This window comes from Larimichthys crocea, chromosome VIII (assembly GCF_000972845.2).
Source record: "Larimichthys crocea isolate SSNF chromosome VIII, L_crocea_2.0, whole genome shotgun sequence".
Lineage (NCBI taxonomy): Eukaryota > Metazoa > Chordata > Actinopteri > Sciaenidae > Larimichthys > Larimichthys crocea.
The window spans coordinates 33,254,307-33,282,116 of NC_040018.1; the positions used below are offsets into that span (position 1 = coordinate 33,254,307).

At 42.2% G+C, this 27,810-nt stretch overlaps 1 protein-coding gene across 12 annotated transcripts; it reads left to right on the forward strand.

Annotated features, from left to right (window-relative positions):
* Positions 1–1,935: 1,935 nt before the first annotated feature.
* abcc1 (ATP binding cassette subfamily C member 1 (ABCC1 blood group)) lies at positions 1,936–27,755 on the forward strand. Of its 12 annotated transcripts, XR_003462768.1 has the most exons (34): positions 1,936–2,102; positions 3,040–3,216; positions 5,199–5,327; positions 5,859–5,996; positions 6,109–6,234; positions 6,658–6,719; positions 7,712–7,843; positions 8,699–8,926; positions 11,127–11,304; positions 11,560–11,721; positions 13,471–13,563; positions 15,279–15,482; positions 15,690–15,836; positions 16,783–16,870; positions 16,998–17,067; positions 17,682–17,808; positions 18,059–18,235; positions 18,416–18,583; positions 19,106–19,271; positions 19,481–19,541; positions 19,912–20,035; positions 20,159–20,366; positions 20,607–20,917; positions 21,090–21,289; positions 21,445–21,571; positions 21,885–21,986; positions 22,604–22,750; positions 23,136–23,294; positions 23,675–23,841; positions 24,107–24,301; positions 24,447–24,628; positions 24,828–24,883; positions 25,451–25,489; positions 25,597–27,755. XR_003462768.1 is itself a non-coding variant. In XM_010755057.3 (31 exons), the coding sequence occupies exons 1-31, from the start codon at positions 2,055–2,057 to the stop codon at positions 24,553–24,555; spliced, it is 4,530 nt and encodes a 1,509-aa protein (XP_010753359.1). In that variant the 5' UTR covers positions 1,936–2,054; the 3' UTR covers positions 24,556–27,755. The 12 variants fall into 12 exon arrangements, 1 of the variants encoding a protein (XP_010753359.1); XR_003462764.1 differs by having other exon boundaries at positions 24,447–24,883; XR_003462767.1 differs by having other exon boundaries at positions 24,447–24,883; positions 26,485–27,755.
* The last annotated feature ends 55 nt before the right edge of the window (positions 27,756–27,810 follow it).

The window sequence follows — 27,810 nt, forward strand, 5'->3', positions numbered from 1 at the left end:
TATTGATTTGATTCATTGATTTTAAAATCCTGACTAGAGTGAATGTCTGAAGTACTGTATTCGATGAAAGAAACATTTCCTGAAAACCTCTTTTTCCGACCTGGTCCAAATCATCTGTGGTACAAACACTAACACTCCCCGCTGCTCTGAGCTCACATTCCAGACAGCCCGGCTAACAAACTAAGCTAACAGCAGCAGCATAGTTGTCAGCAAATCACAGAGAGTTGAGGCGGAGCAGCCGGAGGACATGAGAGGGAAACCCAGAAAACATTTTCTCCATAAAATATGATCCAGTTTCACCAAAATCTGTGAAATAGTTGGCATGTTACTTAGTTACACAATGTTGCTTTAATCTGAAAGCTACCTGAAGTCAGTTAACAGGCCATTTGGAGCACAATAACAAAGGTGGGAACTCCAATCACATGACTTAGGCTCAAGTAAGAGTCATAAATCTGATTACTTTTGACTTGATTCTACAAAATCAAAACACGTTCAATTTGACTGTGACTTCACCTGGACAAGCCTTTTGATTTGAAATGACTTGATATTTTCCAAAAGCCAAACATTACTGTAAATATGATGTTACAATAAGTGTTATATGCCTCACATGTGATTAGATGAATTTAGAAATCTAAATATAGAGCATTAACCACTGTAATACTTGAGGATTAAAAATGTCATGAACAAAAGTCCTGCTACATATCACTATGTAAATAAATAATTAAGGATTGGGGGTGGCAGTAGCTCAGTCCATAGAGACTTGGCTTGGGAACGAGAGGGTGGCTGGCTCAAGTCCAGCATGGAAAAAAGTATGGTAGTGGACTGGTAGCTGGAGAAGTGCCAGTTCACTTCCTGGGCAGTACCAAGGTGCCCTTGATGGGGTATTCAGACGTCTATTCATTATTGAACTAGTTCTACAGGTTGATCTAAAAACCTGAATAATTAACTTTCAGAAGCAGGCTCCCAGGGAAGAGCCCCCACACTGAGTATCACACTGACTCTTCACGGAATCTGTGTCCAGGTTTTATACTTTCTATGATAAAAAATAGAAAAGATAGAGAGAGAATATGTGGATATGGATGCTGTCATTTTCTCTCCATGGTCTCCTTCTGAATTCTCCTTCATATCTTTCCTTGGTCTCATGATGTTTTCTACCGAAGTAAAGGGAAAGTGTTTAGGGAAATAACAGGTGCTCTTTTCTTCTTGAGAACCCGCCAAACTGGACAAAAACGAAGAAACAGAGGGAGTATCTGCACAGTTTCTGAAAATCTAAACAAGTGTCAAAGGGACAAGCAGTAGTGGTGGGCGGATCGATCCAAATGTCGATAGTATCGATACCAAGTCGGTATCGGTATCGAATCGATACTAGCCTTGTGAGATAATTTTTTTTACTTTAAGTTCCGCTCTTGTTTGCTAATTTATTTAATTAATTTGATACTGTTTTTGAACAAAAACCTGTAACCAAAACACAGACTAACTAAAGGCGTTAGGGGTTGTTAAGTTGTTTACATATTATTTCTATTTTCACCAGTTCTTGTTTTTGTTGTTGAATATTTTAATAAAATTTTTGTATTATAGTTCCTCAACAGTACTTGGTTGTTTTAACTTGTTTACTAGTTTGCGAGTACTTTTTATTTAAGATTTTTCAGAAAAAAAAATGATAAAGCATTTTCTATTTAATTATAAAGTTTGTACTAATTCTGTCCAGGGTTTTAACTATTTAATAATAAAATAGAAAACATCACAAAAAACACTTACGGTCATGAAAATTAATTGAGATTTAGCAATTAAATGACATCTACCTTATTCATTGAAAAGTATCGGTATTGGCGATACTGGCCCGTATTTACTTGGTATCGGATCGATACCAAAATATGCAGTATCGCACACCACTAACAAGCAGTAGAGGGCAGCAGAGCACCAGAGCATGTAGTGCGCCTAATCCACAGAAGAAGAAGAAGAAGAAGAAGAAGAAGTTTCCGCTTTGCCTTAAATCAGGTTACAGCTGTGATCCATAAACAGTCCGGACCCGAACTTCCATTACGTCACAACGAATGGGGTTCGGCAAGTTCTGCAGTCTGGACAGTTCCGATCCATTCTGGGTGAGTTCACGTTCACGGTCTTCATCTTATTGGCTATACACTGGTTGTTGTTAGCTGCCGGCACATGCTAACAGACCTGAGCTAACTACATAGCAACTGACGACGCGACCGGAGCCTGTGCACCGGCTGAACACACTGCTGTCTCTCGACATGAAGCACCGGCAGTGCTGTCATAACGGAGCTGTGACACTGTGACACATGTTAGCATGTTAGTATAAGTCAGCTGTCACACAGTAAACATACTGCAGAGAGTAGACCGCAGTAACAAGGTGCCACAATGTCAACTCAGCCTTCAGAAGCAGTTTAGGCTTCAGTATCTTGCCCAAGGACACTTCGACATGCGGACTGGAGGAGCCGGGGATCGAACCGATCATCTGACCCACCACACATACGTCCTACTGAAGTATGTGTATGTGTGGCTCAGGAGGTAGAGCAGGTGTTTTATTTTCATAGTTGTATTTATATAGTGCCAAATTCTAAGAGAAGTCATCTTCGCACACTTCTCCCATGAGCAGGTCGAGACTGACTCAACATTTCCAACCTGGAAGCGTTCATCAGTCATGATGGCAAGGGAAAAGGCAGAAACCTTGAACAGCACCTGGCTCACCAGTTGAGTTTAGACAGGTACGCTTAAGAGAGAAAAGGTGCAATAGAGGATGAACTGAAGCAGTTCAAGTATGAAGCAAAGAGGAAGTGCAGAGGCAAAATATCTTTCTACATGCCTGAGTCATCTATGATCGATTCACACAAGTGTGTGTGTGTGTGAGTGAACAGTGTTTCATTGCTAATATGAGAGCTTTACATGCATACAACAGGGACAGCATTCCTCAGTGAGCGTCTGGTTTAGTAGCTGATTGCTGTGTGTCTGTCATGTTTGCTCAGAATTGGACTTTTTTTGGTTTGGCTTCATCCTCTCTTTAATTCTTCCCTCCACCAGGATTGGAACCGTACATGGTACACAGCTAACCCAGACCTCACCCAGTGCTTCCAGAACACTGTCCTGGTGTGGCTGCCATGCCTCTACCTCTGGATTTGTGCACCCATCTACCTCATCTACCTCCGCAGCCACAACCGTGGCTACATATGTATGAGTCACCTCAACAAAGCTAAAACTGTGAGTGGTTTCACTTGACTGTCTTGTCGTTTTTCTTATTGTGAACTCAAATAGTGGCAGTGAGCAGCGGCACCAGCGGCAGGTCATGTGACCTGCTTTTCTTAGGGGGCATCTCTGCAGAAGAATGCTGAGGACATGCCACCACAACTATGCTATTGTTGTTCAGACAATTAAGCAATGGTAGTACTCATGTCCTCTACCTCCAGTTCTAGATGTTCCCTCGCCTCCACAGATGCTCCACCAACATTTCACTGTCTGTCAAAGTCTGTTTTTACTTTTTACTTACACACTTAAATAGTCTTTTTAAATTTGTATTGTATTGAACAGTTACAACGATCATTTTTTGTGATCAAATGTTTATTTAACAAGAATACAAGTTACAGCCAAAGAACATGACTCATTAATTTACATTAATAGAAAACAGTACAAAATTGACTGTAAAAACTAAATTACAAAATAATAAGGTATTAGTATTACCCTTGCACTTCTTTTATTTTTTTTGGCCTTTTATGCCTTTTATGCCTTTAATGATAGTACAGCTGAAGATAGACAGGAAGCAGGGGGCAGAGAGAGGTGGAGTGACACGCTAACCCACTACACTACCGACCACCTCACCCTTGCACTTCTTAGGTGCAAGCAAAATCAAACCAAACCAAAAGCACATACAAATAATAAGTAAATAAAAAAAAAAAGAAGAAGAAGAGAAAAGGTTACAATGATCAAGATTTATTTAAGACAGCAGAGACCAATTGTCCTCCCAGTGAACTGCAAGGTAACAAACTGGTTGTTAATCTTACTTTGAAGCTGCAGATAAACAATTTCCAGTTGTATTAGTGATCATAAAGTAGACTTTGACCCAAGTGCTTTTCTTGTGAAAGGATTTCATTGGCATTTTCAGTTAAACAGAGTCATTTTCGTGTGTTCAGACTCCTTATTTACCAACTAAACTAAAAGTCTAAAAATCCTCAGTAGTGCATTGTGTGGTGTAGTGTAGTGTGCTGTGATTGAGAAATGCTGTAACCAGGTCACTTTGTTCTTGAGACAGTCATGGATGGAAACCAGCAAAGCAGACACTCTGAAGACTGTACATGAAGGAACTGTAAATATTCTACATAAGAGCTGCAAGCCCTGAAGGCTCTCGTGTCATGTTCCTGCAGCAACACCTGAATGAATTGAAAATGAATTTAAAAAGGGCAGATAAAGTGCAGAATATTGATCTGAGCTCTTTTTGATTGCATGTCAATCAATAAAAAAAGATTTCTTTTTTTACTAGAATAATGAACTGTGATATGAATAAAAAACACTATCCTTATAGTACACCTGAGTCTGTTTAGTGAGGAGCTGTAATGTTATACCTCACAGTACAATCAGATTCCTGGATAGCAACCCAACTGGGCATCCCATTCACATGAACACTGCCCAGTCAGAGCAGCTACAGTACTCATGCATGAAGTTTGCCTGGAGCACGTAGACCTGTTTTAACTGCCTGTGTTGATCCTGGGTGTTTTATCCCAGTGACATTAAACAGATGTATAAATATGTACGATCAGCTGATGCTTGCACCCATTCAAATAGGCCACTGACATGAGTTGGACTAGTGTCAAAGTGTTAGTCTGAAAAGGGTAAATAGCTAGTCATGGTAGATCTTGCTGACTACATAATGGTTGTTGCAGTGGATGATTATTTGGATAACATGGTATAAGCTGTCAAACACACTGCAGACTGGCTGTGTGCATTTAAGTCACAGATTTCCTTTGGTGTCCAATGTTTTTAACTGTTTTTATTTCACTTCCTCTTATTTTTCACAATGTTGTATAACATGTCTGTGTATTGAAACAAGGCTGAATAAGAGCTCCAGTATACAGAATATTTATGTCACATGCAACAATGACTCCATCAAAACATGTAAACCATCACAATGTCATCGGCCTCACTCTAACAATAATGAAAAAAAAAGCTGAGAGCTGTTCTTCTCTCCACAGGCTGTCGGCCTGCTGCTGTGGATTATCTGCTGGTCAGATGTTTTCTATTCTTTCTGGGAAAGAAGTCATGGCAGCAATATCCCCGCACCTGTCCACCTAGTCAGTCCAACGTTACTTGGCCTCACCATGGTGAGATTTTCTCTTTGTCAGAGCAAAACTTAGTTTAGATTTATTTGAATCTTTTCTAGTGTTTGTCATCTTAGATGTTGTTACTCTAGTTTAAATTTAAGTTTCTGGCAGTGAATGAGTTCAATTTATTGATTTAAACTTTTTATTTTGTTTCACATAAGTTTCATTTGCATCATCACTGAGATTAAATTTGCAGCAGGTAAACCTCCTTTCTCCAGTGGAATCCCAGGGCATTCCCAGGCCTGACGGGATATTCAGTTTATTCAGTGTGTTTGAGATGAGGTTGGACTGAAAGAGCCACTAAAAACACTGTAAACCTGGGAAGGTGGTGGTAGAGCCTCAGCCAAAACAAACCAAGAGCAGAGCTGTCAAGTAGAGATCATTTCAGACTAGACAAACCTTTTCAACACCACAGCATTTTATGGACACAAAGTTTGTTTCAAGTATTTGTACATCAAGTGTGTGTGTGTGTGTGTGTGTGTGTGTGTGTGTGTGTGTGTGTGTGTGTGTGTGTGTGTGCGCGCGCTTCAGTTGCTGGCCACCCTGTTGATTCACTATGAACGGATGAAAGGGGTTCAGTCATCTGGAGTCATGCTGATCTACTGGCTGCTTGCACTGCTGTGCGCCACAGTCACCTTCAGGTCTAAGATCCTGCAGGCCCTGGACCAGGTCAGTCTGATAGTCTGAATGAAGTTGTAACAAACCTTTGGATATTTAACTGTTTTGGCAAGTTTCATGGGTTGAACATGACTTTTAAAGCTATGTGATTTTTAATTCTCAGCTATTGACAATGAGTGTGTGGAGGTACACCACCTTCTACATCTACTATGCTCTGCTGCTGATAGCTCTGTTCCTGTCCTGCTTGACGGACCGGCTGCCCCTGTTCTCCCAGTCCGTCAAAGACTCGGTAAAATGACATCACACAGAAGAGTGACACTTCTCTCTAAATGTTTACTTGTTAGTTGTTGTTTGCAATGCCACAAACAGACAAAGTCCTCGTGAAGAAGAAAACAACATCAAACAAACAAAATAATCAGAAAAGTAAAGGAGTGATGCTCATCTATCATAGAATGACGCTCACTGAAATGATCAGTGCGTCTCTGCCAGGAAAAACACCGAACCCTTTCATAGAGCGCTGAGCTGTCACAGCTGCACGCCACTGTCTCACCTCACACAGTGTCTTTGCCTGGCCTGAGTTAAATGTGCGTTGACAGTGATCACTGCACTAATCAGCTGATCTTAAATGAATACACAACCCATATATTATCTGTGCATCTCATTGTCAGATTGTATCTCAGGGTTTGGTTAACTCTGATGTTTTTGTCTTCAGAATCCGTGCCCTGAGCCTGGAGCTTCTTTTCTCTCTAGGATAACCTTCTGGTGGATCACCAGGTGAGCAGACCGCTAATGTCTTTGGGTGTGTTCACAGACACCACAGAAGACTTTATGTTTCAGGGAGTCTAATTAGTTCTCCTGTTGTCTTTGTCTGATTGAATATTTTTAGAAGATTCAAAGAAATCAGCAAAATATTCATGTTTCATTTTGGATGTTCATATCTGCGCTTTGTGATACTGTCCCTCTACTGCAGCTCAGCAAGAAACACAAAAAAGTAACCCTTTAATCATGGAAGTGCTGAATAATCCAAATCCAAATAATCTTCTCACTAGACTGTCTCAGATAGAAGAATCAGCTTCTCATGGATGTGTTGATGCTTTCAGACGTTTCTTTTTCATTCCCACAGAGAAATTTTGCTCATCTCTCTCTGTCTGTCTGTCTGTCTGTCTGTCTGTCTGTCTGTCTGTCTGTGTGAAAGTGAGTGCAAACTTGCTTCAGAGTTTTTGCCAGTGCATTGTGAGCTCAGTAGGCATCTCTGTCCTGGAAAGAATTGTGCAACCTCATGTTTTATTTCCTCTGGCCAAAGCGACTGCAGCCCCTCTCAGATTTCCACCTGACCTGCATCACCATTTATCTAATCAACTGCTTAGTTATAGTTACACATTATATGATCCATCTATATTCCAGCCCTCACCTATGCTCTTGAGCTCTGGGTAGTTAGTAACCAGAGGAATGAGACTGTGGATACAAGCAGCTGAAATGAGCTTCCTCTGCTGGGTGGCCGGGCTCAGCCTTAGAGATAGGGTTAGGAGCTCGGAGTGCAACCGCTGCATCATCGAGCATCTGATTAGGAGGCCCCCTGAGTGCCTCTCTTTGGGGCAGACCCAGATGTGCTGTTGTACATCTTGTGACTCATTTGTATTTTGATTTCCCTTTGTCTTGTCATGACCATCCTGCATGCGTGTAGTTCTCAGATTGAATGTCCAGATCCTTTGTGTTGTATCACTGGACTTAAACCTTTCTCTCCTCCTTCTCTCCTTGTATACTAGGATGATGGTGATAGGCTACAAGCGCCCACTGGAGGAAAAAGATCTGTGGTCTCTGAACCCTGAGGACCGCTCCCACAGAGTGGTTCCACAGCTGGTGTGTCGCTGGAATGCAGAGTGCCAAAAGGTCAAAAGGTCAGGATCGTTACCTCAGTGAAAGTGCACCAACAGATCCAGTGTCCATGGGAATAGCAGTATTTTTCCTTTGTACATGCACAAAGTTCAAGACAGAATTTAGGTTTGGATTAGATGTTTGGCAAGTAGCTAACTGTGATAAGTGCTAGAGCTGTCAAAATTGCTCCAAAATGACGTTCCAATATTCACTGTAAAAAACACATAGGTTTGAACCATTCAAATATCTATATTGGTGCATTATGTCAATAACAGGAGGACAAACTAATACGAGACAAATAATAAATAATAATAATAAAATAATAATAAGTAAATGAAGTAATGGCCTATACCGTACCAAACCACTCTCTCTGCTGCTGAGTTGGGCTCTGACCTTTCTGCCATTTTGTCTTTCTCTCTGCCATCTGCATCTGCCACGTTTTTTCTCGCATCTCACTTTGAGCAATGTCCAGAAACTAATGTCCAAAAACTATGCGTAATGATATGCTGTGCACTCATCTGTGCAACTGATCTGCTGTAAAATTTCTGCATTTCATTTATGTAGTCATAGAGTAGCCTACACGCAGGTACAGCAATGCATTTCTGATACGAAGAAAGCAATAACTTAAAGGTCCAGTGTGTAGGATTTAGTGGCATCTAGTGGTGTGGTCGCTGCATTGCAAACTCCACATCACCTTCACCTTCCTAGTGTAAAGAAGAAACAACACTATCTGGAGTCAGTATTTAGTTTGTCTGTTCTGGGCTACTGTAGAAACAGTGTTTCAATGGCGGCCTTCATGAAAGGGGACCCGCTTCCACTGTAAATCTTCTTCATAATGTTCAAAGCATTCTGCCTTTCCCTCCATTCTCTCTTTCCAGGACAGAGCAGAAGACTTTGTACTCCCCTAAGCGGCTCCCGCACAGTGAGAGCAAAGAGGGCCAAGCTGTGGAAGAGTCTGAAATCTTGATTGTGAAACCCCCCCAGAAGACAAAAGAGCCATCCCTGTTCTGGGCACTGTGCCTGACCTTTGGGCCGTACTTCCTCATCTCCTGCCTCTACAAGATCATCCAGGACATCCTCATGTTTGCTGGGCCTGAGATCCTTCGGTGAGAGACATCCACTCATTTTATTTGATTCATGTGAAATGGAAATGTATCATTGATGTATCTGGAGACCACATATATACCTTTTCACAGTCTAAACCTCAGGGGACAGGCAGAAGCTGGGCCTCTGTACAGCTGTGAACAATAACCACATTTGTTTTATGTGTGACATTTTGTTTCAAGTTACTTTATGTGGAGGAGATGAAGGAACAAAAGCAACATAGATTTTATGTGAGGGCCATCATGATGCAGGTTCTGTCAAGTGTAACATCGGTACCAATGCAGGAGCAGGTGTGAAATGGCTCTGATGTGTGCAGGTGTTAGAAAAGGAATGTATTCTAATGGCAAACAGCTCAGAGCACAATAAAATGAGATTTGATATCAGGATGAACTGCCTTTGACACAGGCTCAACCAATAGAACACGCTGACACCAACACCACTCATCAGTAACATGCTGTGTGTGGTTTGTCTCCCTGAAATAAGCAGAGACGTTCTTTAATAGCAGCACGGGTGTGACGTGTGGAGTGTCATACAAAAGAGATCTGTAAAGAGGAACATAGAAAAATAACAAAGATAAGCACTTTTATTTATTTTCATATTTGTTATATTTATTAATATATCAAATAGGGGTAGGAGAAAAAATCGATTCACATAAGAAGTGCGATATTTTTATTTATTTATTTTTTTCAGATTTTTAAATTGATTTAAATGCTTTATTTTAGTTTATGTTTATAAGCCTAGGTGGGAAAAAGTTATTGCTTTTCTCCACGGGGCGAAATGTTTTACTTCGACTACCTAGTAATGTGATGTCATATCCATGTGCGGGAAAAACCTAAACAGAAAGCGAAGAAGATAAAAAAAAAAAAAAACCCAGAAAGCGGAGAATGGTGGAAAACTTGCAAAGATGCTCGGAGATAAAACCTCCACCAGCACATTTGAAGTCGAAAATGTGGGCACATTTTGGATTTTTTGTTTTGAAGTGAAAAGCAGAACTGGACATGTCAAAAGCTATTTGTAAACTCTGTAATGCATGTCACATACTGGGGAAACACGACAAACGTTACTGCCCACCTGGCAGGACAGTATATACTTTTATATGCAGTCCAGGCTTTTGAAAAAAGAGCAGTTCAAAAGTTCAAATGTAGCAGTTAAAATGGTTCAAATATATTGCTGCTAAATAAATCTTAAAAACTGACTCACGTGTAATGTCAAATCAAATCAAATTTTATTTGTATAGACACAAAATACATTTGTGACTAAGTGAGTAAGGCTAAGAACAAGACTTTCAAGAAGATGTACATTTTTTACATGTTTTGTCTTCATTTGACTCTGCTTTGGAACTTTTAATCACCAGGACAACATGAACATGAGTCTTGTCATCGCGCCTCGTCAAAGTATACACAAGTGGAACAACATCATTCTAAACACACACACACCTCCTGAACTGCACCAGGCCAGGTGTTTACATGTTTTTACTGTAAGAACTGTCTTATCTGATCATTGAGACGGCCGCATCAGCATCAGTGACACAAAACAACACAACAGACCTCAATGCAGCTTTTAAGTGTGAATGGTGAATCCTCTGTGGTACTCCTTCACTGCACACATCCATATTGATTTTCCCACTCTGCTCTGTGTTACTCAGGCATCAGTGTACAAGTGAGTTTTTTTTCCAGAGCTCCAACAATCTGCTGGACAGCACTATTCCAGTTTACTTCTCTACAAACCTGTCAAGCGTCGCACAGGGGCCAGATAAAGGAAACATGACACAGCATACTGATACATTCCTTCATATCCAAAGAATCTTTCTACATCAGAATATTTTGATACGGTCTTCTTTTGAAAAATGTTGCAGCAGTAATGAGGGAAGTTTGTTTAAAACCTTGTCCTGAAATGAAAGGTTACTTACTTTCATACATGCTTTCACGGATCTTGCTACTAGTATTCACAACTTTGCTGCCCCTTGAAGTGGTAAACTTGACATGTCATGTCGACCGACATACCTGAACACACCTTTAGTTACGGTATTTGTGGAGGTTGCGCACAGGAAGTAGTGATGACTCCTCTGTAGACTTGATGTGTGGAGAAGACCCAGACAATGTCTGAAATGGTTCTGACAAGCAACTGAACAACAGTTTGTTGATTCCATTACAGTTAAGTGTAAAAATAATGGTAATAACTTCTTTACTTGATCCCGTCCAGGCTGCTGATCCGCTTCGTCAATGACTCCAATGCCCCATCCTGGCAAGGATACTTCTACACCACTCTGCTCTTCATATGTACCTGTGTACAGTCACTCATTCTCCAGAAGTACTTTCACGTCTGCTTTGTCTCAGGCATGCGTCTGCGCACCGCCATCATCGGAGCTGTCTACAGGAAGGTACAGGCACATTTCAAATAGTGTAAAGACTCAGAAAGGACATAAAGACACAGACTGCAACAATTAAGTGTTTTAAAGTTGCTCTATCCTTCCTCTGTTTTCACCCTGCAAGAAGTTGTTACTTGACTTATTTAGCCATCATGATATTTTACCATATTGTACTCATGGTCAGTTGTATGCAGGTTTTGTCTGTGAATCTGCAGCTGGACTCTAACCTTTTCAGGGACTATATCCTCTTTCGATGTGCTCTTTCAGGCTTTGGTTATAAGCAGTGCAGCACGCCGCACCTCCACGGTGGGAGAGATCGTTAACCTTATGTCGGTGGACGCTCAGCGCTTCATGGACCTCATCACTTACATCAACATGATATGGTCTGCCCCTCTGCAGGTGGTGCTGGCTCTCTACTTTCTATGGCAGGTACGAATACAGAGTAGCTCTAGACTGTCATACAGGTCCAAGTTCACATGCATAACAACATTTCCATGAAGAGGTACAGACGGGGGAGGACATTACAGACTGTAACTGAGACTGCAGTGATGTGATAATGTCTTCCGGTTGATAGATTTTATTGATACCAAAGCCATTATTGATTCTGCTTAATGGACCAATTCTTTATCAATTTTCCTATTGATTCCTGAGCAGTTTACTGAATGGTACACAGGTTTTCAGCTTGAAAGCTGAAAGCTCTCTGTCTGAACACAATGTCAAAAGACAGGGTCTGCCTGCATGGTGCTAATCTTTTTATAACAGGATATTTACCCTGGTAATCAGTGGTACTTAGGCTTGTTATGCTGTTCCATGTTGCGTAGAAAAATGTTTTGGCCTGTTGGTGTTTCCACTCGTACTTGAAATGATCATTTTATAGACTCTAATCTCACATTGTGGTCGCCTGTCTTTGCAAGATGAAGCCACGGTGTGGGCTGCAGCTCTCCAGCAACAAAGACATGTGACTTTGACTTCATTGTTTAGCAATGTGCAACTCTTAGAAAAACATGTCAGCATAAGTGGGTGTGGGTGTAGTTTAGTATCAGTGCTAGGAAGCACTGTATTGGTCGTGAGCAACCCAAATTCACAAAACACATTCTGCCTCTGAGGGCTTTACAATCTGTACAGGGAGTGACACCCTCTGTGAGACAGAGTGAGCCTGAGAGGGAGTGAGAGGCAGAGGGGGTGAGATGTAGAGGGAGTGAGAGGCAGAGGGAGTTATGCGGAGTGAGAGGCAGAGGGAGTGAGACGCAGAGGGACTGAGACGGAGTGAGAGGCAGAGGGAGTGAGACACAGAGGGACTGAGACGGAGTGAGAGGGAGTAGGAGTGAGACTCAGAGAGGGTGAGAAGCAGAGAGAGTGAGACGGAGTGAGAGGCAGAGGGAGTGAGACTCAGGGAGTGAGACGCAGAGAGTCGCAGAGGGAGTGAGACGGAGTGAGAGGCAGAGGGAGTGAGACGGAGTGAGATGCATAGGGAGTGAGAATCAGTGAGAGGGAGTGGGAGGGAGACGCAGAGGGAGTGGGAGTGAGACGCAGAGAGAGGGATCGGGGAGTGAGAGGCAGAGGGACTGAGACGGAGTAAGATGCAGAGAAGTGGAACACAAGAGACACAGAGATAGAGAAACAGACAGACACACAGAGAGATACACAGACAGGGACAGATACACAGAGATACACACAGAGACAGAGAGAGAGAGAGAGAGATACCACCTGCCAACTATACCAGGACATCAGAGACATATACTTCCCACAAATTACAAACACCCAGAAAGGCTTTGAGACACTAGACCCCATCCAAAAACGTCCATACCTGCTTGGTGAAGTACAGCAATGTGCAAACATAGCTGCAAGATTTCTGAACTGCTGCGACCACAGAAGGAGGTCCAGCAGACAGGAAGGACAGACTGAGACTGTCTCCTCCTAATAATTAACTTTGTACATATTAAACAATTTAATTATTATTATTTCATACTCCTGTATTTTATGTTAAAACATTTATCTGTGCTTTTTGTTGGTGTCACGCTTTGGCAATGTAAACATATGTTTCCCATGCCAATAAAGCTGAATTGAATTGAATTGAATTGAATTGAGAAAGAGAGACGCACACACACACACACACACACAGACTGTAGTCTTGTAAATAGAATGCTTCCTTGATGTGTTTTATCTGTTGCTGTGCAGAACTTGGGTCCATCTGTGCTGGCTGGAGTGGCTGTGATGGTTTTGATGGTTCCTGTAAATGCTGTCATCGCCATGAAAACCAAAACCTATCAAGTAAAACTTTGCACACACACACACACACACACACGCATGCACGCACACACACACTGCATGGATTAAAGTTCTCAGTCACTATGACGGATTTCCGTCATTCAGAGTTCACAGAGGCCACTTAAGAGATCAATGTACTGTACATAAGAGGAGGGAAAAAAAGTGTTGGCTGATGGCTGATTTTCTTTTTTTAATCAGTTCATTTTTACTGCGTCACAGAGCTGTGATGTCATTTTGAGAGTTTGTTTGTAAAGTTTTATCAACACTCGTCTGACACAGTCTGGACTTTGTCTGGAATATATCTGTGTAAACAGTTTCATTCAGCCTCTCTCCTTCCCCTCTGGCTCCATGAGTTACTAACACTTAGTGATATTGATGCTGTTGTCATGACAGGATTGAATGATGCCCAGAATTGTTGTTTTTTTCAAATATTTGTTTGTGTTCCACTTGAACAAATCAAATCCAATATGTTCATCATTCCAAATCTTGGTTATTGATTTACATAATTTAGATCTTTTGTCAGAGTTTGAGCTAACCATTTCCACCTATTCCCAGTCTTTATGCTTCAAGCTAAGCTACGCTACCCATGTCCTGTCCATTATTTGAAAGAGGAAGATGTGGGACAGGCTTTGCAAAGAAAATGTCTCAATTGATTTCTATAGATTAAAAATTAAATTGAAAAGAGAAATAGATGTGAATAGAACAGCTATTCAGATCATCCTCCTGTTCAAATATTTAAAGTTGATAGCTGCATTAGAGAACATGGTTATGTGTGGAGTGGTGCATTGTGTTATTTCTTTAGCATGTGTCAAGTAATGTAACCTGTACAATGTTTCACAAATTGCAAATGGGGGAAGATGACTTGGCTGCAAACAAATTTCAGTCAATTTTCTTTTTTTGCTTTAATCCATGACACTGTAAAGCTTTAATGTTCAGAAGGCTCACAGACCTGTGCATTGTGTTAGGTCATATTCAAACTTTTTCTTTTTTCCATTCATGGTCAGTCAGCATTGAGGATTAGAGTTGTCAGATACCAAAATGAGTAACCACGATACTATACCAGACAAAGTATCACGGTTCTGGGTATTATCGCGATATTCCTGCCTTTTTTTAAAATTATTTTTATGAACTGCAATGCATTTGTACAAGTTATAAATACGTATTAATTACTTATAATTTTGTTTAGTGTATGATGGTTTTTTGAGCAAAATTAGTGTTGCCACTGATGACGACGACACGGCAGAGTCTTGTTTGTGACTGTAAGCCGTGCGTGTTTGTTTTGAAGTGAATTTCTATCGAAGTGGAACTGTCTTCATGGAGTTCGTTCTTGTCAGCAGAAACACACGAACAGCCAATCAGCTAACAGACGGGCAAACCCAGCATGTGGAAACAGCCTATCATATCCCCGGACGTCACCAGTAACAGGCAAACAGCCAATCATTCAGCAGCTGTGTAGTTCGGCTGCAGTACTTGCCATGTTGGTTTGTTTACAAGGGAGTAGCATGCAGTAACAAGCCGAGAGGAGAGCGGAGGCAGCCGCTATGTAGCGGAGACTGGCACCGGTAGTATAGTAATCCACGGTAGTACTGTCAGAACGGTTACGTTTTGGCACCGCGGGTACCGTGGGTATCGTGCAACTCTACTGAGGATTCACAGTTCAACTTTGTGTGGCTTTTATCTGTATATATTTTATATGTGCGTCTGTGTGTGTCGAGCAGGTGGCTCAAATGAAGAGCAAAGACAATCGCATTAAGCTGATGAATGAGATGCTGAATGGCATTAAAGTGCTGAAGCTGTACGCCTGGGAACTGGCCTTCAAGGACAAGGTGTCAGAAATCCGTGAGAGTGAGCTGAAGGTCCTGAAGAAGGCCGCCTACCTGGGTGCAGTCTCCACCTTCACCTGGGTCTGTGCACCTTTTTTGGTGAGTAACACAATGTAGAAATTAAATGCATAGTTTGTGTCAAAATTTCACAGGAGCTCATCATCTGGACATGGCATCATATACTTCATTTTGTTTTATTATATCTGGCCATCTCATTTAATGCAAACAGAAACGCATATCATCAGAACACATTCTCAGCTCTGTGTCTCTCTGTAATGTCTGTCCCTCCTCCTGGTCACTGTGCAGGTTGCCCTGTCCACCTTTACTGTGTATGTGCTGATCGACGAACACAACGTGCTCGATGCTCAGAAGGCCTTTGTGTCACTGGCGCTCTTCAACATCCTCCGCTTTCCTCTCAACATGCTGCCAATGGTCATCAGTAGTATGGTGCAGGTTAGTGTGCCTTTGTTTACACTGTAAGCACTCAGACAAAATCAGTCGTCTCCTGTGTTCCTCTGGATAGCATTACCTTTCATGTCTGATTTTCATGTAGTTAGAACTAAGGTGTGGAGAAGTTCATTATTGTCAAATAATGGCCTTCACCTTGCTGAGGGTGACAGTGTTCATGGTTCTTCAGATGAGACTGGTTCCTGGAACCTTTTGGTCCAAAAGGCCTTTATCAGCATTCTCCAAGAGAAATCTAATTATGAAATTATGATTTCTTTAATGCCATACTTCATTACATTAGCATGTATTGCATACATGATAGAAATCACATGACTACAGAAAAGACTGTAACATGGTAATGGTAGTATTATACAGTACATGTAAAAAAAAGCACGTCAATTGGAAGTATTTTTTCTGTAGAAAGTAGTACTAATAAACACTGCAAACAGGTGTACCAGGGTTTAACACTATCTTTGGGCAACCAGGAGGATGAGGTATGTCTGGGCAGGCTAAGATGCTCACCTGTGGTGATATTATCCACCCTTGGTCCACAGCGACCATCTGAGTCTGCACTAAATCACTTCTTATTGTTTTCTCCTGGTTTATGCAGTTTTAAAGAGAGATGTCATTACAGCGCAGAGGGACAAATCTGTTCATCAGTAATTTATGTGGACAAATTCTTTATTGTGTTACATGTTTCGTGTGAACTTTTATTGTAGTGTGAAGCATGGTGACCATTTGGATGAGTGGATGGCAGCCTGCTGTGAGCTAATGTTAAACTTTAAACTTAAAAGTTTAACATGACTTGATAAATATTGTCAGGAAGTCTTATTGTTGTCTGTTGCAGGATTCAGAGTGTGCAGATACAAACTGTTTGTACAGTCACACAGTGGCTAAACCAGGTTCAGGTGTCAGTCCTTGTAGGTTTTACTCCCTCTGTGTTTGTCTTCAGGCCAGTGTGTCCTTGAAGCGACTGAGAGTGTTTCTATCACATGAAGAGCTGCAGGAAGACAGTGTGGAGCACAAAGCATCAGCAAGCTGTGAGTCTGTTTTCTTTTTTCCCCTCCTCTCCTCTCAGAATTGAAGATTCATTATGCTGTGTAGATCCTCTGTCCTGTGTTTTCTGCATAGGCAGGTATATAAATGCAGCACTTCTTTCTTCCTCAGCCCCGCACAGTATCTCCATCGTAGATGGAGTTTTCAGCTGGTCCAGAACTGAATCACCAACACTCAAGAAGTATGTGTCATCTTTCCTCAGGAATCTGTCTGTCTGTCTGTCTGTCTGTCTGTCTGTCTGTCTGTCTGTCGCCAAGGAGAATTAGAGACACTCTCAAAGTACATCAGAAGTGCCTGAGTCTGTCTCACATTCTGCCCAACTCATCCTGGTGGATAGACTTTAAACCCCAAGATAACACCACAAATACTACATGCCCAGAATTAAGAGAATGTTTTTACCCATGCAGGTGTTATTGGCAGCATATTCTAGTCTGGAGACACAGATGTCTGTTTACGCAGATTGGAACATCAACGGCAAGCTATCTATTATGTCTATGAAGGCAGGAATAGGTCTCTTCCACCCTGGCCACCACAGTGTTGAGGTAGACTGGCACCTACTGTTCTCAACCAAAGCCAAACAACTAATACTGCTGAGGACTCAAGGCCCACATGTGACCTCATGTAACCTAAGGATAGAAAATTCCATAACACATATAAGAATATTAAACTCATGTGATGTGTTTTCTCCCACAATATCAGTATTAACAATATTAGATGTGTTTTTTAGGCTATGTTATTTAACGTGGTTTTTCCTTAGCTGGAAGTGAACCGTTAAATCTTGCTGTGTTTCTGCAGGCTCAATGTCTCCATCACAGAAGGCTCTCTGGTGGCTGTGGTGGGACATGTGGGTTCAGGAAAGTCCTCACTTCTCTCTGCCCTGCTTGGAGAGATGGATAAACTAGAAGGAACTGTGACGGTCAAGGTGAGACAGCATGCACTGAAACCTCTCTGTCTGCTGCTCCTCCAACATGCTGTCTTATTTTCAGATTTTCAGGGCTTAAAGTAGAACAGGTATTATTTCACTACAATTCCTCTACATAAAGTGCACTCTATCATAGAGTTCTGCCAGTGATGGTAGAAGCAGTCACTTAGTTTTCCTGTTTTAATTCTGTCTGACATCATTACACACATGAAATTGGCAATGTTTGTGTTCTGTGTGCGTTGCTTCACAGGGTTGGGTGGCCTATGTTCCCCAGCAGGCCTGGATCCAGAATGCCACGCTGAAAGACAACATAATGTTTGGTCAGGAGAGGAGGGAGGCCTGGTATCAGCGTGTGGTGGATGCATGTGCCCTCCAGCCTGACCTGGAGATTCTTCCTGCTGGAGACGAGACTGAGATTGGAGAGAAGGTATCAGCGCACAAGTCTGTTTATCTGCAGAGTGATACGGCTGCTGCTAGCTGTTGAAGATGTCAGCATTTAAAGCACTTTTCTGGGATCAAGAAGACAAGACAGTTGTTTTTGGGACAACCAGGAGCGCTTGCCTGATGGATAAAGTTCCATGCATGTCTTTGTCTCTCTTCTGTACAGGGAGTGAATCTGTCTGGAGGTCAGAAGCAGAGGGTGAGCCTGGCCAGGGCTGTTTACTGTGACCGTGCTGTGTACCTGCTGGATGACCCACTGTCTGCTGTCGACAGTCATGTTGGAAAACACATCTTTGAACAAGTCATCGGCCCACAGGGACTGCTGAAGGATAAGGTGTGTGTGTGTGTGTGTGTGTGTGTGTGTGTGTGTGTGTGTGTGTGTGTGTGTGTGTGTGTGTGTGTGTGTGTGTTGTGTGTGTGTGTGTGTGTGTGTGTGTGTGTGTGTGTGTGTGTGTGTGTGTGTGTGTGTGTGTTCTCATATTTTCAATTTGCTGCTTGTTGCAAATTATACACACTGATTGATGTTGTTGTTATAGGCAGGTACAGTATCAATACAAACAGGTGAAGCAATGACAACTGATTGATCTGATGGCAGTTTGTCAGTTTTTACAGCTTTTACTCCATCCATATGTGGATATCTGTTTATAGAGATTAGCTGAATGTGTCTCTTGCATCACTCTCACATATCAAATTGCTGCAGAGGAAGTCTTGGCCCAGACACCCACTGTCCATTTTCTGGAAACCAGGCAAGGTCATGAGCAGATGATAGCCAATGGGTTATGAGACTGACGGTTTACTGAAATGGTACAGGAATCACCACCCCACAAGCATGTTAAATGTGTGTGGATGTGTCCAGACACGTGTGCTGGTTACCCACGGGCTGAGCTACCTGCCCCAGGCCGACCTGATTCTGGTGATGGTGGAGGGAGAGATCACAGAGATGGGCTCGTATCAGCAGCTCATGGCCAAAGAGGGAGCCTTCTCAGAGTTTCTGCGGACATACAGTGCTGTCGAGCACAGTGGTGAGGCACACTGCACTTTACAGAGTCTTGATGATTGTGTGTCTTGTGGAAATTTAGGTATGCACCTAAGTTTAACAAAGTATTTTTAGATTTTCCTCAATCTCAACACGGAGAGTTAAAGAACTAGAGTTGTGAAATCTGGTTCATGAATTTACTGTATCTTAGTTGTTTGTTGCAGTGGTTGCAGATGTTTTGTTTCCTTCCTTCAGAATCTGAACCAAAGAGTATAGCCAAAGGGCTAGAGAACGGCTCTGCAACTCCTCTTGTTGGGTAAGTGGAACTGGACAGCATTGGAGCTCTACAGCACAGACAAATAAGAAATAAGGCTTTAGATACACAGAGTAATTCATTGTCAGTTTAAGTATTCTTTTTTTGAAATCTCAAAAATCAAGTCTGTTCTTGACCCGAGCTCAACAAGATCATGCATGCTCTTGTCATCTCATCTTGGCTAAATTATCGTAATTAAGTGACTGAGTTGATGTAAAAACTCAGACTTTAATTAGGTCTTCAGTTTCTTAGTACGAAAAATGTATTGAGTGCTACAAATTCTGTTAAATCACCGAGAACAAACCCATCAGGCTCATTACTTAAGTGTTTATGACCAGAACAAGTTGTTTCTGTAAATTGTTCCATGTTGCAGTCTGGGTGACAGCAATGTGTCCCAACTGGCCCAGAAGGACAAGGAGGCCAAGGTACTGAGCAATAACACCAAGAATCCTCTGGTGGGCAAGCTGACAGAGGCTGACAAGGCCAGCACTGGACGGGTAGGTAGAGTGTGGACATGCTCCACCACATCAGAGCAAAGAATTCTTCATCACATATTAATATGCCGTATATGATAGTCCCAAACACAGCCTGAGTGCAGCTGTTCTCTCCTCCCTCCCCAGGTCAGACTGTCTGTGTTCTGGGCCTATCTGAAAGCCATCGGAGTTCTCCTGTCCTTCATCAGTCTCCTGCTGTTCCTCACCCATCACCTGCTCTCCCTGTTCTCCAACTACTGGCTGAGCCTGTGGACCGACGACCCCGTGGTTAACGGCACGCAGCCTAACAGACAGATGAGACTCGGGGTGTATGGTGCACTCGGCGTGTCCCAGGGTGAGGTGGGGTGGGGGGGTGGCAGATACACAATACAGAAACTACACATTAAAGCTGTTGGGCATGAGAGATCATGAAAAGAATTGTACAGACATGCAGCAGTTGTTTCTGTGTCATTCGTGTCTTCACTGAACACACATCCACTCACAGCAACGTTCCATCTCACAGCTGATCATACACACACTGTGAATATTCTCTCCCATTTCTGACATATTTTGCAAATCAATAAAACTCTTGCAGGTGTAGCAGTCTTTGGTTACTCTCTTTCCATGTCCATCGGGGGCATCCTGGCGTCTCGCTTCCTCCACCAGTCCATGCTGTATGACGTCCTGCGCTCACCCATGTCCTTCTTTGAACGAACCCCTAGCGGCAACTTGGTGAACCGCTTTGCCAAGGAGATGGACACCATTGACTCAGTGATCCCCAGCATCATTAAGATGTTCATGGGCTCCATGTTCAACGTGTTGGCTGCTTGTGTCGTCATCCTGGTTGCCACACCGCTGGTAGCAATCATCATTCCCTTTTTGGGCCTGCTCTACTTTTTTGTGCAGGTTCGTTGCAAGTTCTTTTTCTCATATGGGAGGTCATGTGACAGTGGATCTGCTGTGGGTGTAAAAAACAAAGTGTCACTGTCCTGCTGCTTTTATCTGGATCGTGTTTAATTCTAACTGGTTATTAGATATTAATAAAGCTGTGAGATGTCTCTGTCCTTCCTCTGTCCAGAGGTTTTATGTGGCATCATCTCGCCAGCTGAAGCGTCTGGAGTCAGTCAGCCGCTCACCCATCTACACCCACTTCAATGAAACACTGCTGGGCACCTCCGTCATTCGAGCGTTTGGTGAACAGGAGCGCTTCATCTGTGAGAGTGATCAGCGGGTGGACCACAATCAGAAGGCTTACTACCCAAGCATAGTAGCAAACAGGTTGGTGACCCAACTACTTCTGTCTTCCCACACTGCCTGCTGCAGTGAGTATAGAAAGCTGTGCTACAGATTTTAAAGAATTGTTTTGATCTATTTAAATGTCTTTACTAAATGTGCCTTCTTTCCTCATCATGTCTGTGAATGTGTGTGTGTAGGTGGCTGGCAGTTCGCCTGGAGTTTGTAGGAAACTTCATCGTCACATTTGCTGCTTTGTTTGCGGTCATAGCCAGAGAGAGCCTCAGTCCAGGCATCATGGGGCTGTCTATCTCCTACGCCCTCCAGGTAGACATTAGTCACACCTTCACCTCCATCAATAACTGTTCCTTATATTAAAGAAATTATATTAATTTGGACCCATATGATTTTAGTTCATACAAATCTCATTTATATTCACTTGAGTATTGTAGCAATTCACACATGTGACATTACGGATTACTGATCTTTAGAAAGACAGACACCTTTTGAGTTGAACTCAAAATGAGTTTTTTCACCTCCAATGTGTGCTGCAGACAGAAATCTCAAAGCAAACCAAATAAAACTCTCTGCATGTGTAGATGTGACTGTCATGAGTCAAACACTGCTTTGCTCTGTGCAGCTGACTTCCTCTCTGACCTGGCTGGTGAGGATGTCCTCTGATGTGGAGACCAACATAGTTGCTGTAGAGAAAGTGAAAGAGTACAGTGACACAGAGAAAGAGGTACAAAGAACCAAGAATCCAGGGTCAAACCTTAGAGGTCCTTTTACTTATTCATGGTGCTGGATTGAAACAAAACATAAGATAACAGCTGGAGAGTGTATTTAGATTTTTCTCAATGGATAGTGATAATTAGATGCAAATAAAATGATGACACAGCACACATTTTTTCCTATAAGCCATAAACTGTGTTAGATCACAACTGACTCAGTGAGTTCAACAAAGGAAGAAAACAAAAGAGAAGTTTGTTTGTGCTACACACTGACTGAATATCAGTAACATGAACATGAATGAATGAATGAATGAATGAATGAATGGATGAGTATCAACAACCAGCTCCTTTTTGCTCTCTGTGAGTTCCGGTGGTGCAGCACAGACGTGCCGTGAGCTGATAAATGATTCATGAGCAGCTGTAACAGTAAAGTGTGTGTAGTTAACACATATATTTATATATATATTTTGTTTCACTCTTAATTAGAAAGAAAAACACACAAACCGTTTTTACAGATTTGTTCACTTGTTTCAAATTCTCGCTGGACACTTTTTATTTCTTTCTCACTTCTCACAAATATTTCACCTGTGACACATGTCATTTTTAATGTGTGTCCTCTGATCAACAGGCTGAGTGGAAACACGAGTTCTCTAGTCTCCCATCAGGGTGGCCCACTCATGGCTGCATAGACATCAGAGGCTTCAGCCTTCGATACCGCCATGATCTGGACCCAGCCATACGCAACATCACCTTCAACATTAACGGAGGAGAGAAGGTCTGCATTTCAATCACTATTCTCAGTGTCCATGTATGTATGTGGACAGTATGTCTGTGGCCTGAAATGTTGCATTCACATGCAGGTGGCAAACCAGATTTCATGTTAGTGGATGAGAACCTGACAGTAAAATGAGGTGAGGCTGACAGAAAATATCAGTCACACTGCATTGCCATTGATAGTTCAAATGTTTGAGCTTTTTCTATCTTCTGTGATGGACTTTACACCTGAATGTTTTGTAGCAGAACACATGGGCAATCTGAACAAAAGGATAATAATTTGTTGATTACAAAAAATAGATCAAACTAAATTCATTTGATATATTTTTGTATCTTATATCTTTGTAAACATAACATCCTGTCATCCCATCATTTGTTTGTGTCAGGTGGGGATTGTTGGGCGCACGGGAGCTGGGAAGTCATCACTTACACTGGGGCTGTTCCGGATCATTGAGGCAGCCGAGGGCCAAATCTTCATTGATGGGGTGGACATTGCTCAGCTGGGCCTCCATGAGCTCCGCTCCAGAATCACCATCATACCACAGGTCAGTGCAGAGGATGCAAAAGAACATGTTGAGTTAAAAGACATCTGAACAATAAATGCTAACGCCAGGTACAATGCTACTGTTTGTGTTACTGTGGTTACCAAATGATTTGCAGAAGCACATACATGGCTTACACAGATCAATTATAAGATCACTTCCTGAATAAAATCTTGTGGTTGGCTGGTTTGCCTTAACACCACAGAGATCACCCTGTTGTGGTCTTTGTCTGGTTGTTCAGTCCACATCGACAGCTTTCGGAGCAGCCCAAATGAAATTGCACTTATCAGGAAAGCAGGGTCTGTTTTACCTGAAGCAATCAGATTTGATGTGAATGTCAACATGTAAATAAAAAATATTCAACTGCAAAACTTCCTCCTCAGGACCCGGTGCTGTTTTCAGGCTCTCTGAGGATGAACTTGGATCCTTTTGACAGCTACTCTGATGAGGAAATCTGGAGGGCTCTGGAGTATTCCCATCTCAAGAGCTTTGTGTCTGGCCTGCCCAACAAACTCAGTCATGAGTGTAGTGAAGGAGGAGAGAACCTCAGGTGAACCAGACATGAACACACTGCTTTTATTTGAATTAGCTGGTGATGCTGTATTTTAACACTCTTCAGTGTTTGATTCACTGGACTAAAAAGCATTCGCACACTTGTTTTTTTTAACCCTTTGTACTGCTAGCTGTTCTTGAAGAACAAGAGTTATGCACAGATGCTGAACTTTAGCCATTATTAGGAGATCGTCTGTGTCGCTGTGTTTGCTGATGTGCTACCTCCAGCTTGTGTAAGCACCTCACTTGTGTTTTCCCTCCAGTGTGGGTCAGCGGCAGCTTTTGTGCCTGGCCAGAGCTCTGCTGAGGAAAACCAAGATCCTGGTTCTAGACGAGGCCACGGCAGCTGTGGACATGGAAACAGATAACCTCATCCAGTCTACTATCCGCTCCCAGTTTGAGGACTGCACCGTCCTGACAATAGCTCATCGCCTTAACACCATCATGGACTACACCAGGTACTGTACACCACACGTTAACAGTCATTACAGAATACTTGTTAACACCTGTCCATTGGTGTTCATACAGACCGTGGTCATGGTCACAAATGCTGCATAGTAGATGTAGTTCTCACACTTCTTTGTGGTGCTCTGGCTCCTCCAGGGTCCTGGTGCTGGACAAGGGAGAGATGACAGAATTCGACAATCCCTCGAATCTCATCGCTCAAAGAGGCCCCTTTTACCAGATGGCCAAGGATGCTGGACTGGTCTGAGAGCAGGAGGTGCCTCTCTTTGTCCAGCTGATCCTCCTAGCTCCACTCCTTTTAGAGTCAGAGGGAGATCAAGGTGGGGAATTAGAGTGACTATTTAAGCAAAAAGTGTTGATGAGAACAAAAGGTTTGACCTGTTCCACCATGCACGCTGCTAGTCCCGAACAGCTCTACTCTTCCTCCCCGTTTCATGTTCTTTCACAGCCTCTTCTGCCACTGAAGAGGGGTTGAAGAGTTCTAACACAGGACGTACTGTATGTCTTTTCTTCTGACAGAGCATTGTACATGTGCGTGATCCAGGAAGGGGAGTTAAAAGACAAAATTCCACGTGGTATGTATCACAGATAGTTCTGTCCTGGTTGTGGTCATGCTGAGGTCAGTAGAGGATGAAAGTACCAAATCATAACGTGCCAAATGCTGTCCTCAAATGTGTTTTAAAGTGCAGATTCTGATCATCAGCTGTGTTTAAGGTTGCTGCTTACACAGTGCACTGAAAGGTGAAGCATGACTGCCCCCGCTCCATAGTACATGCTTAATGTATACAGTATGGTCTGTATACTCATCTTTGCAGTATGCTATTTTTTTTAGTTGGTATTCTACAAATTGACATACTTTAGTGCGTATTCAGACGGTGCAGAAACGCACGACCCCCACCGGTGTCCGGTTTGCCTGTCCCTGTCTGAACGTGGCCTTACAGTTTCAAAATGATACAATCTGCAGCGCTGGCTCAATTTAAATGATTAAACAGCACTATACAATGTTTTCTTTTTAAAATATCACCAGACTTGGTCAAAGTAAACAGCACAGACAGCCAAATGGCTAGCTGAATGTTGGCTAAATGTGAGGTCATCAGTAATTCTTCTGACGGGCATGTTCGCTGTTTTATCTTTACTTTCAGAGTAGCATCAGGAAGGGGTGGAGGTGTCTCAGCTGATAGGTCAGAAACATCATTATGTCATCATTACATATAGAAAACTACAAACACACAAACTGACTGTTACATTCAGCACTGACTGTTTATTTATTGTGTTTGTGTTCTTTCAGCTTTAAGTTGGTGTGTTCATGCAAGCTGCTCATTTGGTTAGAGGCTTTACACGTGTAATAATGCTGAAAAACTGGGATTATTGTCCCAACACATCTGCAGTTTCATGTTTTGGAGTCTCGGAAGAAAACCTTTAGTCTTTAAGGGGAAACTCTGTTCCAAACAGCCTTGAATGGCTGCAGAACAACAAAACCAAAACAAATCCTGAATGTGCACAAAACAGACATTATGGTTCTTTCTGTTTTTATTTTTTATATGTCTGAATTACATTACATTCAGCTCTGACAGCAAGTTATAAAATCACTTGATTTGCTTTGTTAGATTTCTCTGCATTGCTGTTGTTTGTGTGAGTTACTGTTAATTTCTGGTAAATAAAGATGTTTTCAGTTGAATGAGAGTTTTGAAGCTACTGTGTGTACTGTATGTATGGAGCTCCAGAAATGACCTGCAGAAGACATTGCACAGTTTCTTGTGTGCACTGGGAGCCAGAGAAACTCTGGTCCTGGTCCACAGACACATTCAGGTTCAATGATGATGAAATGATTTTCTGTCTGTTTTGCTGCCAACCTAAATACATCGGACTACACAAGCTTCATTTCTTTAGTGCACTAGAAACTTTGTGTAATTTCTTTTATGCATGTAACTTCAGGAGCTGCAGGTATATTTATTATTTATTCACGCCATATCTACTACCCTGCATTACAATGTGTTAGTATGAAGAAATGCAGGAATTTTAAGGCTGATGGGTTCATTCATCATCAATATTACATTACATGGAAGTTACCAGTAAACATTCTGCTTTTGCATGATACAGATGTTTGTTTTCTTTCTTTCAATTTTGCACACAGTGTCAGACTGTGTGTGATTCCATTGTTCTCTTTTACCTTCAGGAACAGAACAATGCATCTCTTTCTAGATTTCCTGTGTCACTGCTGGTCAGACTGGTTGGTCATTGTGAGCAGGGGCGGACTGGCCATCTGTGTGATCTGGAGAATCACAGAACAGCTGGTACTCTAGGGCAGCCACCAGGGGCGGACTGGCCTATGGGGGAACTGGGAGTTTCCCCGATGGGTCAGTGGCCGGCCCGGTACAGCGTGGTGCTTAAGTGACGCACTGACGTTAGTGTGTTTACTACCGTCTACGAGGGAGAGGAGTGATTAGTGTGTGTGCTACCTGCTGTAATAGGTAGGCTAATATATTCTATGATCATAGTTGGCTGAAAATCTCAGGACATGTGTAAAGCTCAACCATGTGGCAGTGTCTTTTCATATTCAGTATCTGACTACAGCTATTAAGATACAGATGAGAATAGGGCAGGAGTGGTGGAAGAAGAAAGTGTGACCTAAGAGGCCCATGGTGAAGGCTGGTCCAGGTCATACACTCCATCCATTCTTGCCAGTACAATGATAGGAACCTCAGTCAATACTAAATCTTCAAAAAAAAAGTTTTAATCTGAAGCAATGTTGTCTTTTCCCTCTATTTTATCTTCAGAGTACACCAGAATGCCTCATTTATGTCTTAAAAATTACATTTTTTTTTCTGGGGGAGTGCCTACAGTACTTTAGTTCTCAAGTATGGTGTGTTTGAGTGAGTGAATGACAGAGAGAGAGCCGTGTCTGCATAACCGGGAGGGGGATGCTAGTCAGGTGGGTGGCTGTAATGTGATAAAAAATATTTGTCTAACTTTTAGCACAACGCATTTAGACTAGTTTGGCTGTAAAACATAAGTATTGTGTATGGACTAGGGCCAGACTGCGCTCAGTGGCCACAGTGACCCCAGTCTGCCCCTGATTGTGAGGGTACCAAATGGTAAAAAGTCTCTTATCAAGTCATCACTGTAGCTACAAATTGTTAACATTTGTATGAACCTGTCTAGCTGTGGAACAACTGGGTCCAAAGACTCAAGCTGACATGATGTGGTACTTTCTGCCATTGTTCCTTGGCGATGTCTTAGCTGTAAAAGTTCTGCTTTTGGTTCTGCTTGTACAAATTAGTGAGAAAAGCTTTGGTTGTCTTTCAGCACATAAATTTAAACATCTAGAGATTCAATAAAACATACTTGTTTCATATTTCTGATTACCAAGTGTATATTTAATGCTTTATATGTGCATTACTTGCTTTGTTTAATCAGTTTTGAAATAAAATTAGTTTGTCAGCAATGTTCTGTGTTTGTGTTTCAAATATTGAAAATGTGATGAAATGATAGTAAATATATA